At 40.8% G+C, this 15,562-nt stretch overlaps 2 protein-coding genes across 2 annotated transcripts in view; one reads left to right on the forward strand and one right to left on the reverse strand.

Annotated features, from left to right (window-relative positions):
- Nucleotides 1-10,931, reverse strand: part of LOC124268419 (protein unc-93 homolog A-like) — a 100,170-nt gene extending 89,239 nt beyond the window's left edge. The window contains exon 1 of the mRNA XM_046703387.1: nt 9,747-10,931. The gene's annotated coding sequence lies outside the window, so the exon portion shown is untranslated. The remainder of the gene's footprint in view (nt 1-9,746) is intronic.
- A 195-nt stretch (nt 10,932-11,126) lies between these two features.
- The window catches only part of LOC124268439 (serine dehydratase-like), a 37,162-nt gene continuing 32,726 nt past the window's right edge, over nt 11,127-15,562 (forward strand). The window contains exons 1-2 of the mRNA XM_046703402.1: nt 11,127-11,200; nt 13,975-14,130. Coding sequence (XP_046559358.1) covers nt 13,978-14,130 — 153 coding nt within the window. The 5' untranslated portion in view covers nt 11,127-11,200; nt 13,975-13,977. The remainder of the gene's footprint in view (nt 11,201-13,974; nt 14,131-15,562) is intronic.

Consider the following 15,562-nt stretch of genomic DNA (forward strand, 5'->3'; position numbering starts at 1 on the left):
GGAAGGTAACCTGATGTGTCCGCAAACATACTATTCGGATGGTAACCTGATGTGCCCGCTAACATACTATTCGGATGGTAACCTGATGTGTCCGCTAACATACTATTCGGAAGGGAACCTGATGTGTCCGCTAACACACTATTCGGATGATAACCTGATGTGTCCGCTAACATACTATTCGGAAGGTAACCTGATGTGTCCGCTAACATACTATTCGGATGGTAACCTGATGTGTCCGCTAACATACTATTCGGATGACAGTAGCCCCGCGTGCAAACAGGGAAAGGCTAGGGTCAAGGAAGTGACGTCAAAGCAAACCCTCCGACAACGTCACATCCCTAAAGACTACATTTACCCAAGAAAACATAGACGTATCTAAATAGCAACATCTTGTTACTGCACACGACGTCTCGATGTCGATTCCCACACCGCATTCCCTCCTGCTTGATAACGGTGCAAAAAGATCAACATCGGAATGTAGCTAAATGCAATAAATCAGAACATCTTATCTGTGCAGTTTTAGCTTACTTTTTTTCACATGAATTTCTAGAACGCCAACAAAACAGGTGACCAACTGACTTTAGGTGGCCTGGTGGCCGCATTATCTAAATATAAAACAGCTCGTTACATTCGTCAGCAGGACTACACGGTAATAGCGGTATATCGCAATGCGCTTTTCAGTCGATACGTATTGCAACATTTTTTCTGAGAACCGGTATATTGGGTAAAGTACTATAAATTGTATAAAACAGAGACTAGAATCCCTGACTATGCAACCTAATTATGAGATTGCTGTTATCAGAACCATAACATATGTTTAGGGACTTATAATGTAGAAAATAGGATTGACATGCACAGTTAGTGTCACTCACTGTCAAACACTTAAGTTCCCAATATATCACAGTATCGCAATACGGGTACCTGAATCACAATATATTGCAATGCAGTTTATTTGCCAATACACAGACCTATTCGTCAGTTTCGTTATAAGCGTGTCCGTTATAAATACATATTAACATATACTATACATTCGAAATGACGTCACACTAAAAAATTTAAACTCAAAATTATATTTATTGTTTTATTACCCATATGGTGAAACATAACCAGTGTCATATATATCATATGTGCACATGTGCACATATCACTTTTGCCTAGAAACCATTGTCTCTGTATGTTGTTGTCTGTGATGTCATTAAACAATTGAACGTGACGTCAATGAAGAGGGCCGTCACGTTTGCTTTAACGTGTTTTACTGCACAAAAATCATGAATAAAATGGCTAATAAAGAAATTATTACACTCGAGCAAGTGTGTCACATGACATACGAAACTCGTACAAATTACGCTTTCGCTCGGGCAATACATAATTTCACACTCATTTCTTGTCGTATGACACACTTGCTCGTGTAATAATCTCTGTATTTGACGTCATTCTCGACATGCCGTCATCCAAAGCTGACGCCAGACTCTGTTCTTGTACGTCATTCCTCTTCTTCCAAATTTCTATTTCATGTCTCAAATTTCTTTGGGTCAGTATTATATCAATTTTACAACGGTACTGCACCAATTTCAATCAAATGATACCTGCTTTGATTATATCGGGGATGTTATTTCAACGTCAAACTACGTCATTACGTCTGTGGCGTTACCGTCATGATCTACCACACCTTTCTATATTCGCGACAGTGATTTATAAAGCGAGAATCTGATATTTACATACATAATTGGATCCAACTGTGCCACATATAACTCGCAGAGATTTTGGTTCCTCTGGTATTGACGTAACAGTTTCAACGTCTGTCACTCGAACGGCTGTTCCCGTGCTATCGATTATATGAACAGAACCGACCGCAATTACACAGGGCAACAGTTGGATTTGCAACAACGGGAGTGTTCGTTCGTACTTAAATATGAATGATTTGGGAAAAGTCAGGCGAGTCTATAAAAAACGTCGGATGTGGCATAGTTGCAATGACATTCATCAAATTAGCCATTTAGTTTTAGGGTATTACAATTTAAGAAATATCAATTAAAAATGTTCATCAAAATATATACAATGACAGGAATTCACAAAAGCCTGTCACAAAATGGAAAAATGCGATAACAGGAATGGGCATTCAAAAATTAACAAGTGCTCGATCTAAGGATTCCATATGGCGAGTTAATCATGGGCCCTGTTCATGAGTCGGCTAGAGTGAGTGAGTGAGTGAGTGAGTGAGTGAGTGAGTGAGTGAGTGAGTGAGTGAGTGAGTGAGTGAGTGAGTGAGTGAGTGAGTGAGTGAGTGAGTGAGTGAGTGAGTGAGTGAGTGAGTGAGTGAGTGAGTGAGTGAGTGAGTGAGTGAGTGAGTGAGTGAGTTTAGTTTTACGCTGCACTCAGCAATATTCCATCGATCTACGCAGTTGGCCTATGCCAAGCGTCTGGTTTCAGCCTAGTGACAGTAGTTTGATAATGTTTGCAGTTCCTTAATTAAAGTCTTTGACTCAAGTAAGTGTTTCTTTACTTTGGCTGGCTGGGTTTCTACTCTTCTGGCTGGGTTTCTAACGTAGTGGATCGTGAAATATATATGTTAAAACAAGTATTGGAAGAAAGATAAGTGTTGACGACAAACATTCTATGCAAGAATATTTATGTCTGTATTAGTAATCATCCAGTTTGCACGTAGTATCGCCCCACACGTGTGAAGGGTGCCATTCCTGAATTTGAAGGTCCATTTATCGTTGACCACTATTTTTGAACCACACATTGGTTCTGCTTATGATACAGATGCGATTCGCTTGATTATATTCTTGTTTGCTTATGATCGAGAGCGGGGTCTGCAAAGTGAGAAACGTCTAGCGGGCTATTGGCATGGTCTAGCGGTATTGGTATGGTGGAAACTGGCACGAGTCAGCGTCCAGTGGCCAATACGTTCAATGTATCACAGTGTGTGATCAACAGAGTATGGAGCCGATGCCAACAAACCTAAAACACTGAACCCTTTCAGGGCGTCCCGGGTCAAAGCTTAGAGTACATGATCGATTGATTCTTCAAGGTCAAGCTCGACCATTTTCGCAAACTTGCTCAGGCACTTGGTGTACAGGTTATGGGGCGGACGATTAGAAATCGCTTCGTGTAGCTCATCGATATGATTTCGCGACGAATCGATTATGGTGTGGCATCATCATGGCTCAGCGGCTTCATATTGTATAATATAGGGTACAACAGAACAACATTGACGTCAAAATATGGACATAATATCTACACCCTTACTTGTGCCGTTTGCACTATAGGGCCTATGTATTGGCAGACCTAATTATATTTTTCTGTGTGAAAGAGGGGTGGAGTTTTGTCGTTCAGGACAACGCCCTTCCTCACCGAACACGAATCCGGCGTCGGTACCAACATCCAACGGCACAATATCCATAAAATGACATGACCAACAATAAGCCGAAACCTTTTCTCTGTAGAACAAGTCCGGGTGACGTTTGCGTCAACGTCATAGGCTGCCGACCACGTTGCCTGATTTCTTGGTAGGCGCTGCACGAGGAGCCGGAACAACTTCCTCTGATCGCCATGGGGAGATGCACGCAGTATGTCTCGCTAGAAAATGGAGGGTTTGCAAATCGGGGCGGTATTACCCACTGCTGATCCCAAAACGTCACATATGACATTTCCGATCTAACCCTAATCATTGATCGTTAGCGGTCAAAGCATCAACTGTCATACTTCACTGTCCATATTTTGCCGTCATGTGCTCAGATAAAAACTCCATCATTGTATTATTCATATATATGATGTCAATGTATGTACTTAACCATGTATACACCCGTATACAATTATTATATATCTCTTGTAAATGCTACATTGCAGCCTTGAGTGAATAAAGTAATCAACGTAACCAATGTCGGTTCAATTGTTCTCCCAGTTCGTTCTTATTATTTCACGGCTGGGACTTAAAATTAATATATGGTACAGTTCTGAAAATGATATTTCCGAGGGTAACCAACCTTTTCTAGAAAGTGTATATACATATACGTGTCGCCACCTGTACGATTACTCGATCCAGGTAGGTCGAAACCTACAGGATTAACAGATGCAGGAAGTGCTACCAGGTTGACACCTGTAGGATTAAGAGATGCAGGTAGTGCTGCCAGTTCATCACCTGTAAGATTAACAGATGCAGGTAGTGCTACCAGGTTGACACCTGTAGGATTAACAGATGCAGGTAGTGCTACCAGGTTGACACCTGTAGGATTAAGAGATGTAGGTAGTGCTGCCAGTTCATCACCTGTAAGATTAACAGATGCAGGTAGTGCTACCAGGTTGACACCTGTAGGATTAACAGATGCAGGTAGTGCTACCAGGTTGACACCTGTAGGATTAACAGATGCAGGTAGTGCTGCCAGTTCAACACCTGTAAGATTAACAGATGCAGGTAGTGCTACCAGGTTGACACCTGTAGGATTAACAGATGCAGGTAGTGCTGCCAGTTCATCACCTGTAAGATTAACAGATGCAGGTAGTGCTGCTACAACACCTGTAGGATTAACAGATGCTGCCAGGGTAGGATTAAGAGATGCAGGTAGTGCTACCAGGTTGACACCAGATTAACAGATGCAGGTAGTGCTGCCAGTTTGACACCTGTAAGATTAACAGATGCAGGTAGTGTAGTGCTACCAGGTTGACACCTGTAGGATTAACAGATGCAGGTAGTGCTACCAGGTTGACACCTGTAGGATTAACAGATGCAGGTAGTGCTGCCTGTACCTGGATTAACAGATGCAGGTAGTGCTGCCAGTTGACACCTGTAAGATTAACAGATGCAGGTAGTGCTGCCAGGTTTGACACCTGTGATTAACAGATGCAGGTAGTGCTGCCAGTTCAACACCTGTAAGATTAACAGGATGGTTGACAGGTAGGTAGCTGCCAGTTCAACACCTGTAAGATTCAATGCACCTCAACACCTGTAGGATTAAGATTAACAGATTAACAGATGCAGGTAGTGGTGTAAGATTAACAGATGCAGGTAGTGCTGCCAGTTCAGATGCAGGTAGTGCTGCCAGCTCAACACCTGTAAGATTAACAGATGCAGGTGCCAGCTCAACACCTGTAGGATTAACAGATGTGGGTGCTGCCAGCTCAACACTGTAAGATTAACAGAGATACAGGAAGTGTACGTAAGATTAACAGATGCAGGTAGTGCTGGGAAATTGACACCTGTAGGATTAAGAGATACAGGAAGTGCTGCCAGTTCAACACCTGTAAGATTAACAGATGCAGGTAGTGCTGGGAAATTGACACATGTAGGATTAACAGATGCAGGCAGTGCTGCGAGGTCGACACCTGTATGATAAACCGATTCAGGCTGTACTGCTGCAGGTTTGAAGAGACCGTGTGTTTCGTGTTTGTGTTGATAAGGTAGTGGGTACCAGTGAACTGTCATTCACCTATAATCTACATCACACCAGTTCGTGCGGGAGTTATCTAATCTGTTTCCCGGGGACATGAGGTCGCCATTTGCCATGGATTCAGGCTAATGACATAGTCACAGTCGTACAATGAACCGAGCACGGTTTTATCGGAGAAGCCTTTCTCGTTTCAATGTATGTGGATCTTCTTCAGGGATCGTCATGAAGTCACTGGCTATGATTGGTAATCTCTTTACCAATACATCATTGACTTCTCGTCAATGTTTTAAGATTCTTAAAAACATATACCACTCCCTCATTCCAATTACCAATTCTGCCAAGCAGGTGCTTCTGTTGGTATTTTTTATAACCGTACTTGGGAAGTGACAGAAAATTTCCAATACTCCTCGTAGATCTCTATTGCTGTTTTGAATTCAACAGAACTCCGAGGTGTGTGTGTGTGTGTGTGTGTGTGTGTGTGTGAAATAAGACCGCAGAATATAAGAATATAACTGCATATTTATATATATACACACACACACACTCTCTCTCTCTCTCTCTCTCTCTCTCTCTCTCTCTCTCTCTCTCTCTCTCTCTCTCTCTCTCTCTCTCTCTCTCTCTCTCTCTCTCTCTCTCTCTCTCTCCCCCCCCTCACGCACACTCTCCCTCTTACTCAATATCTGGACTGTCTTTTGTACATTTTTTACTCATGCACCTGATGAAGTCACCTCTTCACATGTACACACTTATATAATATGTCATAAAATATAGATAGAAATACTGAAATACCACGCACACTTACAAATACATATACGTTTAAATACGGTGTGTGTGTGTGTGTGTGTGTGTGTGCGTGTGTGTGTGCAAATTGCTGCGTAATGTTATCTGGTAAACTGCTAATTGTGAGAAGTAGATCCACAGACATGTACCAGTCGTGGTCTTTTATTTGTGATAATAAAGAGTGGGCGGAAAATGTTAACTGGTAATGACATGATCAACCCTCCATTTCTAGCAAACAGTACCAGAGTGTATTGTCATGTACAGGTGACTGTGATTGGCTGTCAGGAGCCCATGTCAAGAGAAGATCTTGACGGTGTAATTAGTGTTCTGTGGACAACAGAGTCATCGTGTCTCTGTAATTACGGTAATCGATAACTGCTTGATTGACAAATCCAGTTAAACAAGTGTGTCACTTGATTTTGCATGTATTGGTGACGGGTGCCTCGGTAGGGGCAGGACACGGTCACCTTTTCGGACAAACATGACGACATCAGCATTTGAGTGAGTGAGTGAGTTTAGTTTTACGCCGCTTTTAGCAATATTTCGGCAATATTACGACGGGAAGCACCAGACATGGGTTTTACACATTGTGCCCATGTGGGGAATCGAACCCGGGTCTTCGGCGTGACGAGCGAACGGTTTAACCACTGGGCTACCGCCCACATCAACATTTGATTATGACTCCAAACACACACTTAACCTGCCCGCTTTGGAACGAAGAACGGGAGGATCTCGTCAATGTTAGCTAGGACAAATGGCCAGACCTAGAAAACCTGCAGTCAATCAACCAGTTGTTCAATCAACATTTTAGGAAACATGGAGCTAGTCTTTCACACCTCCAGAACCTGCCATAATATACTTTTTAAACGAAGGAATATTTTATAGAAGTAAACTTTTCCCTTTTTGCTACCCACTTTTTACCATGTGTATATGTTATGTCTTATCTCTACTGTTTTATTATTTTAGATAGGGTTTATGTCATATTTTTATCATGTTTTAGTATTAGTTTGTCTCTCGTAAATCGCTGTGCGATTGGTTGTGTATTCTTATTACTATGTACATATTTTATGAATTGTAAAATGTACACAAGTGAGACGATAAAAAACATTGTCTGTTCTATTTATGGTATTTTTCGGAATCCTGCAATCAGCGTTTGCCCTTAATTATAACCTTGAAAAGCTGCAGGCCCTATAAGGAAACAGAACCATAAAAAGTTGTAGACCCTATATTTTAATATGGAAATAATACTCTTAGTTATTGGGGATGACACGCCGAAGACCCGGGTTCGAATCCCCACATGGGTACAATGTGTGAAGCCCATTTCTGGTGTCCCCCGCCGTGCTGTTGCTGGAATATTGCTAAAAGCGGCGTAAAACCAAACTCAGTCAGTCAGTATTGGGGATGGAAAAGCTGTCGGCCATAAGGAAACAAAAGCTGTGTGTCCGAGTGGTTTTCTGTCGGCTTCGGGTCTAAGGGCCGACGTTAATTTCGAACGCTGCCTGAAATGGACTTGCCCTCTTATCTTTATTTAAAAGTTTGTGCTGTTCTACACAAATCAGTAGTTAATAATGCCTGAGACAATCCAGGTCAAGCGTTATTATATTGCTGTGTTTATTAAGATACTGAACATGTATAATTATTGTGTATCTGCAAAATTAATATATAACTGCCTCCCAGATACATATGATCGCGAATTCTAACTATTCCATCCTGATTTATTTCAAGGCTTGTCATCAACATGCCAATGATTGGGCTTTACCTATGTTAACGTCTATATCTGAAGAATATGAAACTTCTTCCCCAAGTCCCATCCCGTGATACACCTGTAGTACCTCACTCACTCACTGCGTTTGAATGACTATAAATAGCAGTTATTGTTCAGTATATAAAATAGGTATGTTTAATGAAGAATGCATCATGATTGTTAAAACATATTTCAATCACTTTGGTTAGTTATTGACTAATTAGTGAAATTCAATAGGTAAATCGTAATAATTTCTACAAAAGCAATATGAAACTTAGAACGATAAGTGTAAAAAAATATTATTAACAGTTAAAAAATCACTAAAGGGTTCAATGAAAGAATTCAAATATATTACTTTTACAATGCTGTACACATGGCGTTTTTAAGTTTTCGTGATATTTGGAAAAACATGATTGAAAGTATATTAAGTATTGATTTTATGGTTAACTGGAACGTCAATGCTGGTTGACAGAATGTATACACTTGGAAAATGGATTTGACCAAGAAAATACAAGCGTTATCAAAACGACACGAAACACTGCAAACGTAACATCCAAAACACAAATATGATAAAGGTATATTTAGATTCATCACTATCGACGGAGCTTTTAATCATTTTTAGCCACCTTTAACATCGTTTTATACGGGGTTTGTTTGACTGGCATATTCTATTTTACGACGAGTTCTGACACCCCGGATAAGTTAAAGATGGGTAGCTGGAGTTCTACTGTACAACAGTAACATCAGGTCTTATTGAAATGCAAATTGACAAACAAGGTTCTAATCCACGGAGGTTACTAATTTGCATGTTTCAAATTCGCAGGGTTAAGTGCGACTTCGCCTCGAGGTGTTTTGAAAATGGCATACAAAACAAGTTTCAGGAGCCTGCTGCGCAATTACCTAGAGAGCTCGACTTTTCCCAAATAAACATAAATACAATTACCTTCCACCAGCAGGTCGTTTGGAATGTTTGGATGTGATCCAGCCAGGCCGTTATCTGTTCGCGTGAATGAAATAAAACTGAAGCGCAAAGACAAGCATACGCCCATGTTTGATGCTGGCTAAAATAGAGCAGGCAAAAAACTGCAAACGGTGGTGGTGTATTCAATAGATATCTTAGTTTTGTTTGAGCATAAGCTTCCAGTGTGTCGGCCACTGTTTTCAAGTCTAGAAACGTAAAATGGTAAAATCAAAATTTTAAGTGTATATTTGGCTGGTTTTGCTCAGCGTTCGAAATTAGCGTCGGCCCTTAGGCCCGAAGCCGACTAAAAACCACTCGGACCCACAGCTTTTGTTTTCTGCAGGTCCTTATGGCCGACAGCTTTTTCATCCCCAATAACTAAGAGTATTATTTCCATAGAGCCTACACATTCTGATCAGGACCAACTTTTTATGGTTCTGGTTCCTTGGGGCCTGCAGCTTTTCAGGGTTCAGGGCGAACATTGGTTTTGCTCATGGTTTTGTACTGAGGATCCGTGTGTATGTATGTTTTGTTTACAGACACTGTAACTGAAGAATATTGTTTAAGATGTTATTGACATATTTTTAGTTTGTTTACAGTATAAAATAATCTCTAGATGAGTAATAGTAATTTACTGGCTTCGGGGGAACGTGTCAATAACGTTTGTCCAATAATAATCTGATAACTGAGACACGAAGGTTTGTAATAGATATGTAACAAAACCACGATGCATTCAGTAAACATGAATCATGCATTCAGTAAACACGATGACTTTGCACACGTCAACAAAATACGTGCACTCTGGATAAGAGTACATGGAATCTATAACATGTAACTTAAGCCGTGCTGCTATCTTGCTATCGGTACTTACCATAATGTTCAACAGATAATGTGAAACAGTCTCCTCAGGAATGTGCACTAACATCACGATGAATAACACTGGTCTTCTTGTGCGTTTGATGTTGTTACGTTGTTACGTTGTGACGTTGTGACGTTGTTGTTACTCTCTGCGTTGACCTGGAACACAATCCACAAGTGTCACAGAATTAAATCTTCTCCACACGACTCCGGTTTGCTAATTCCTCTAACAAAACCGTCATTAGCGACATCCCGTACCCACTGGCTTGGTATCATACACACGGGCGTTGTGCGATACTGTTGTATTGATTGCGTGGCTTAACCAACAGATTAAAAACCCAATTCGCAACGATACAACAGGGCTACATTTCCTCATGAGAAAATACAGCTTTTTAATCCTCAACCCATCTCCGTGGAGTCAATGTATTCTTGCTGAAAGCGACTGTTTGGAATGATTTTTTGCGTGCTATCCACAGAAAAGAAATCCTTTCTAATCATTCGCAAGTCTTTTGTGAAAAGTTCCGGGGTCCTGAATGTGTGGAGCGCGGTCTTTCATCTCCGTGAAAGGGCCAACCAAAGTTCCAAGAATTTCTAAAGCCAGGAACCGAGCAAAACCAGTTCCACTCAATTTCGGTACAAGGGCTATGTAAACAGGAGTAATGTCAGTCACTGATGTCTGTGAACTTCAATAACAGATATACCAGTCCACTGACAAGAGCCCGGGCCGTCCCACAGTGTATTTGCTCGTCAGGGAACCACTCAAACTTAATAAATAGACGCCTGATAGAGGAATCGATACAGACTCCACGCACCCTACTCTGACCCTGTCCGGAGTTTTACGTATGAATGAACCATTCCCGCAGATAAGCACCGAGTCTTCGAGGCCAGCAGAACGAGGGCTTTATAGCTGTTTCTTGCTATAGTTTATGCGCATTTGTGTGAATGGCATATATTTGCGGGTCGTTATTCACTTGACAGATATTTATGTACTGCAGTGGCACAAGCACTGACATGTTGAAATCTGTAACTTACAATTTGGTCTAAGGGTTTCAGATATTTAGACAAGCCACAGTGGATTGTCTGGTGGTAGACCAGCAGGCGGCATAACAAAATTACCCATAATTTTGTTTCCCGGCAAGAACCTGGAAACATGCCAGAGAGATAGGTTTTCCTGAATTTGGAGGAGTCTATGTCAGAGCAAGCGATACTGTAAGCGGCAAGGCGATGAATGCGGCTGGGTTGTTTGGTGGGATTTCTATAAATAATCTATCACCTGGGGAATCCCCGATTTACTGTCGTGGGCTGTAGTTTGTAAAGCGAGGTTTGATTGGCTAAACTGTATTGGGATTGGCCAATGAGGTAAAGTCTTCTTGTTGTGCTTTAAAAGTGTAAACTTCCGATCTTTCCACGTTGTACGACTTCGGTTGGCGCTGATTTGTTGCGATACAAACGGTAGATTGACACATCGTAAGCACCGTTTTCTTTGTCTGTTCTTGACTTGGACGTCTATTTGGAATATATTTACCGTCCACTCTATATGAATGGGTCATTTTATGAACTGACATTGTCAAGGACAATTTACAATCCGTTGCATTTGCAGACTGAAGTGAAGAGTGTTGCTGTCTAAAATGTTGATCACACATCAGGTTGGGGAAACCTACGGATCGGCCTATAAAAGGCCGAACGGGATATTATAGGCCGTTCTGCCTATTTTACTATAGGCCGATCAGGCTATATTTGACCATTATTATTAACATTTCACAAATCATCAATTTCCGCACGAAATGGTTTTATTAGATCATAGAGATGAATAGTTAATGGACCTCCTCAGCTTGAAAAAAATAAGTTTTTGGACAAAATGGAAATTTATATAATGTTCAGGAAAAGATGTTTCATTTAAGAACACAATTTTGCATAGATTTTCATTTTGACAACTAAAACTGAATATCTATATCATTAATTTTCAGTGAAAATTGTCAAAACTATTACAGTCTTATATTTAATTAGCAATTTCCAAACTCCTTTATTATGTGATGAAAATGCTCAAAAAGGGTTTGAATGAAAACCTTAGGACATCAAAACTTGAATGATGTTAATATCCTCATGCGGAAATGCACCACTTCAAATTTATTTGATAAATATCATAATTATAGGCCGATCGGCCTATAGCAAAATAGGCGGATCGGCCTATTATATCCCGTTTGGCCTATTATAGGCCGATCCGTAGGTTTCCCCAACCTGCACATAATCGGCCTGATCGATTTTGTAAAACTGTCAAGAAAATAACAATTTTACGCAAATTTGGAGTTTGAATTTTCCACAGTTTTTCAATATTATCAAAAGTGCATGCCAGGCTGCCCATACATTAAAGGAATTTCCGAATTTAGAAATGTTGACATTTATCGTTATGAGTCCGCAAAATAGTTTGCGGGTGACCTCTTGCACATGTCCCATGTAAAATGGCCGTTACAATATTTATATCTTGTCAGTTTGCGTGTCACTTTGCCCCAATTGATTACAGTAAACAACGATTATAACAAACTGTGTTTTGGAGCCCCTAGAGAAGATGTTCGCCAATACTCCAAACCCTAATCCACCTAAACTGGTCACACCAGTTTGCCCAACTTTGGGTGGTGGTGGCGATTTGTCCTCTCTATTTGTAATATATATTACCATTTAAAAGTCAAAATGCATATAATGCACTTAAATTAGTGGTCCTACAGTGAAGATCCGGGTTAGAATTGGTCTTCAGCCACCCATGCTTTAAATTTTAACTGTCGTAAGAACCCAGATAGCATTCGGATGTTGGCCCAACGTTGGCAATGTTGGCAAAACCATTGCCAATGTTGGGCCAACGCCTGAATGCTATCTGGGAAGCGACTAATGGCATCTGGTGCTCAGGCTCACTGATTTGGTTGACACAGGTCATCGTATCCCAACTGAACGTAGTACAATGCTCGTGCTGTTGATCACTGGATTGTCTGGTCCGGACTCGATTATTTGCAGAAATACATAAAATGAATACGTTAACGTCATCTGCTGATGTTGATGTTGTTAGACATAACTTATTGATTATTATGTAAGTAAAAAGTATCTTACTTCTCATGCATAACTGTTATTGCTGTCACATGTCAATGACCTGCATTTTGTTACAAGGCTCAATTTAAGAGATGTTAACCTACTTGCACCAGGTGCAACCTAAGATAAAAACATAGATGCACCAGTCAAATTCCAGTTGCCCTGCTTTTATTGCAATATGTAAAGAAAGAAATATGCTATTGAATTATTTAGATGTTTTATTCAGACGTTTACCCACTCAAAATTTACTTGCACCTGGTGCAAGTTAGACTAATAACTAGGTTGCACTTTATGATATTGGGTTGCACCAGTGCAAGTAACAAAACACTAAATTGAGCCCTGTGTTATGAGGAATAGAATGTTGTTTGGATTGTGAATTGTACGTAACTGAGTAGAGAAATTAGTCAGTCCAGTTTGGTACAGTCCAATTTATAGATTTTTGGGTGACTATATTAGTCCTTCCTTTAGTCTGACGGGATAACTGACAGATGGGAGTAAAGCTATCAGCCATGCATCTGACAGACTCAGACATATTTCAGGGTATATTTTGATTGATTAATTGTTTACAGGGAGATGTATGTTTACTGATGCTTTCATAAAAAACCACATTCACTCTGTCATCCTAGTCAATTACTCCTACTGAGGTTGTCATAGACTCCTATTTCTTGACTTACTATTCATGCACTCAAATTTATTTATTCACTATTCATGCAATCCTATTTCTTCACTGCTAGAACATTGCTAAAAGCTGCATAAAACCATATTCACTGACTCACTCACAGTCTCTGAACCACATTATTTTCCCATCCGTCCAGCCCTCCCTGCAATGCTAAAGCCCTAAATGAAGCAAGTCTAGATTTCCTCTGAATCTTCCATCTCACTGAGGCTCCTTTTCAATGTGGGGCGGTGGGGTAGCCTAATGGTTAAAGCGTTGGCTCGTCACGCCGAAGACCCGTGTTCGAATCCCCACATGGGTACAATGTGTGAAGCCCATTTCTGGTGTCCCCAGCCGTGATGTTGGTGGAATATTGCTAAAAGCGGCGTAAAACCAAACTCAGTCAGTCAGTCAGTCCTTTTCAATGTAAATGGGATTATTTGTCACTATCAAAATTATATGTATTCCGAGAATAAGCGTTAGTCTACACACACTCTGCCTGTTATAGAGGATGTCCGGTGATGAGCAACTGTACTATGTGACCCCCACTGTCCGGAGTGGTCCGATGTCAAGACAGACTGGCTGTGAGGTCTACCTGAAGCTGGAGAATCTCCAGGCCCCGGCCTCCTTCAAAATTAGGGGAGTCTCAAACTTCTGCAAAAAGGTTGGATTCCTCCAGTCTATATTTTATTGTATTGAACAAAACTCTATGGATAACAACTTCATTTATTTCGTGAGGGCGACACTTCGATACAGATACTTGTACCGTTGTCTGAAAGGTGCAAAAGTCTGTATCGAAACGTCGCACTCACGAAATAAATGAAGTTGTTGTCCATAAAGTTTGTTCAATATTGTACTTCCCAACTTCTAAAATGGCAGTTAAAGAACGAAAGAATTTTATTGCTGTTTTAAATGTCTTGCCAAACTTTCGGTGTGGTAAAATAAAGTTGATGCAATGTTTAATTTTAACTTACTTCAGTTATACATGAAAATTGAAATATTGATTAAGAAAAGCATTACAGAACAGAACATGTCAATCAAAAAATGAAAATAAACCTTCAATTCAAGGAATAATCAATTACACAAGATAAACTGCATTAATAACGAACACAGACATACTGCTGGATATTACAAACGTTTTTTGTTTCAGTCACGTGTATATTTTAGTCGAAGTACATACAACAAACTACAGCTATAAGTCACAACAGATAGTGGCCCCTTTGAGTTTGTTATGACCTTAGTCTGCTTCATCCGCGATAATCTCCAGGGTATACGTTACGATCACTCTCCACTATACCCTGGATGCATCCACGGCTTAGGGCGATGATTTTATTACCTCCCTTGGCTGGCTTTTTATCCAGTCAGGTGCCTTCGCTGGGAAGTTGAGCAAACCGATCACTACTCTCTTTCACGTCTTAAATAATCTATCCATTTAAACTTTGCAACACAATTGATGCAGAGGTACTCTGATGCAGAAGGAGTTCTTTTCATATATTCTTTAAAGTTTCAGATCTGTGAATTTGTCTTTATTACTTTCTGAGTAGCACTGCGAACAAACCTTTGCAACTGCGACCACAATCTTTGTTGACACTGGCAAGCTCGGTTGTAACGGCGGCTTAGCTGATTGGCTACTGTGAGAATGCGGAGCCAGCCAAGGGAGGTAATAAATCATCGCCCCAAGCCGTGGATGCATCCAGGGTATAGTGGAGAATGATCGTAACGTATACCCTGGAGATTATCTAGGATGAGTCTGCTTGAGAAGGTGCTCATCTCAATCTGCCTCACTAGAAACATCTTATACCCATGAAGATCTGGGTTAGAATATTGATCTTCAGTAACCCATGCTTGTCGTAAGAAGAGGCGACTAACGGCATCGGTGGTCAGGCTTGTTGACTCGGTTGACACATGTCATCGTATCCCAATTGCGTAGATTGATCCTCATGCTGTTGATCACTGAATTTGCTCTTCCAAACTTGATTGTTTACAGACCGCCATGTACCCATCTGCCGGTGACTTGTGTTGATGTTACACACAAGGCGTTTAATGGCTAGCTTGTCCGTTGTCAACGAGGGCGATGGAGACGCCACTGATCCCCC

The sequence above is a fragment of the Haliotis rubra genome, unplaced genomic scaffold (assembly GCF_003918875.1).
Source record: "Haliotis rubra isolate DU_JTF1 unplaced genomic scaffold, ASM391887v1 Scf101, whole genome shotgun sequence".
In the NCBI taxonomy this organism is placed as follows: domain Eukaryota; kingdom Metazoa; phylum Mollusca; class Gastropoda; order Lepetellida; family Haliotidae; genus Haliotis; species Haliotis rubra.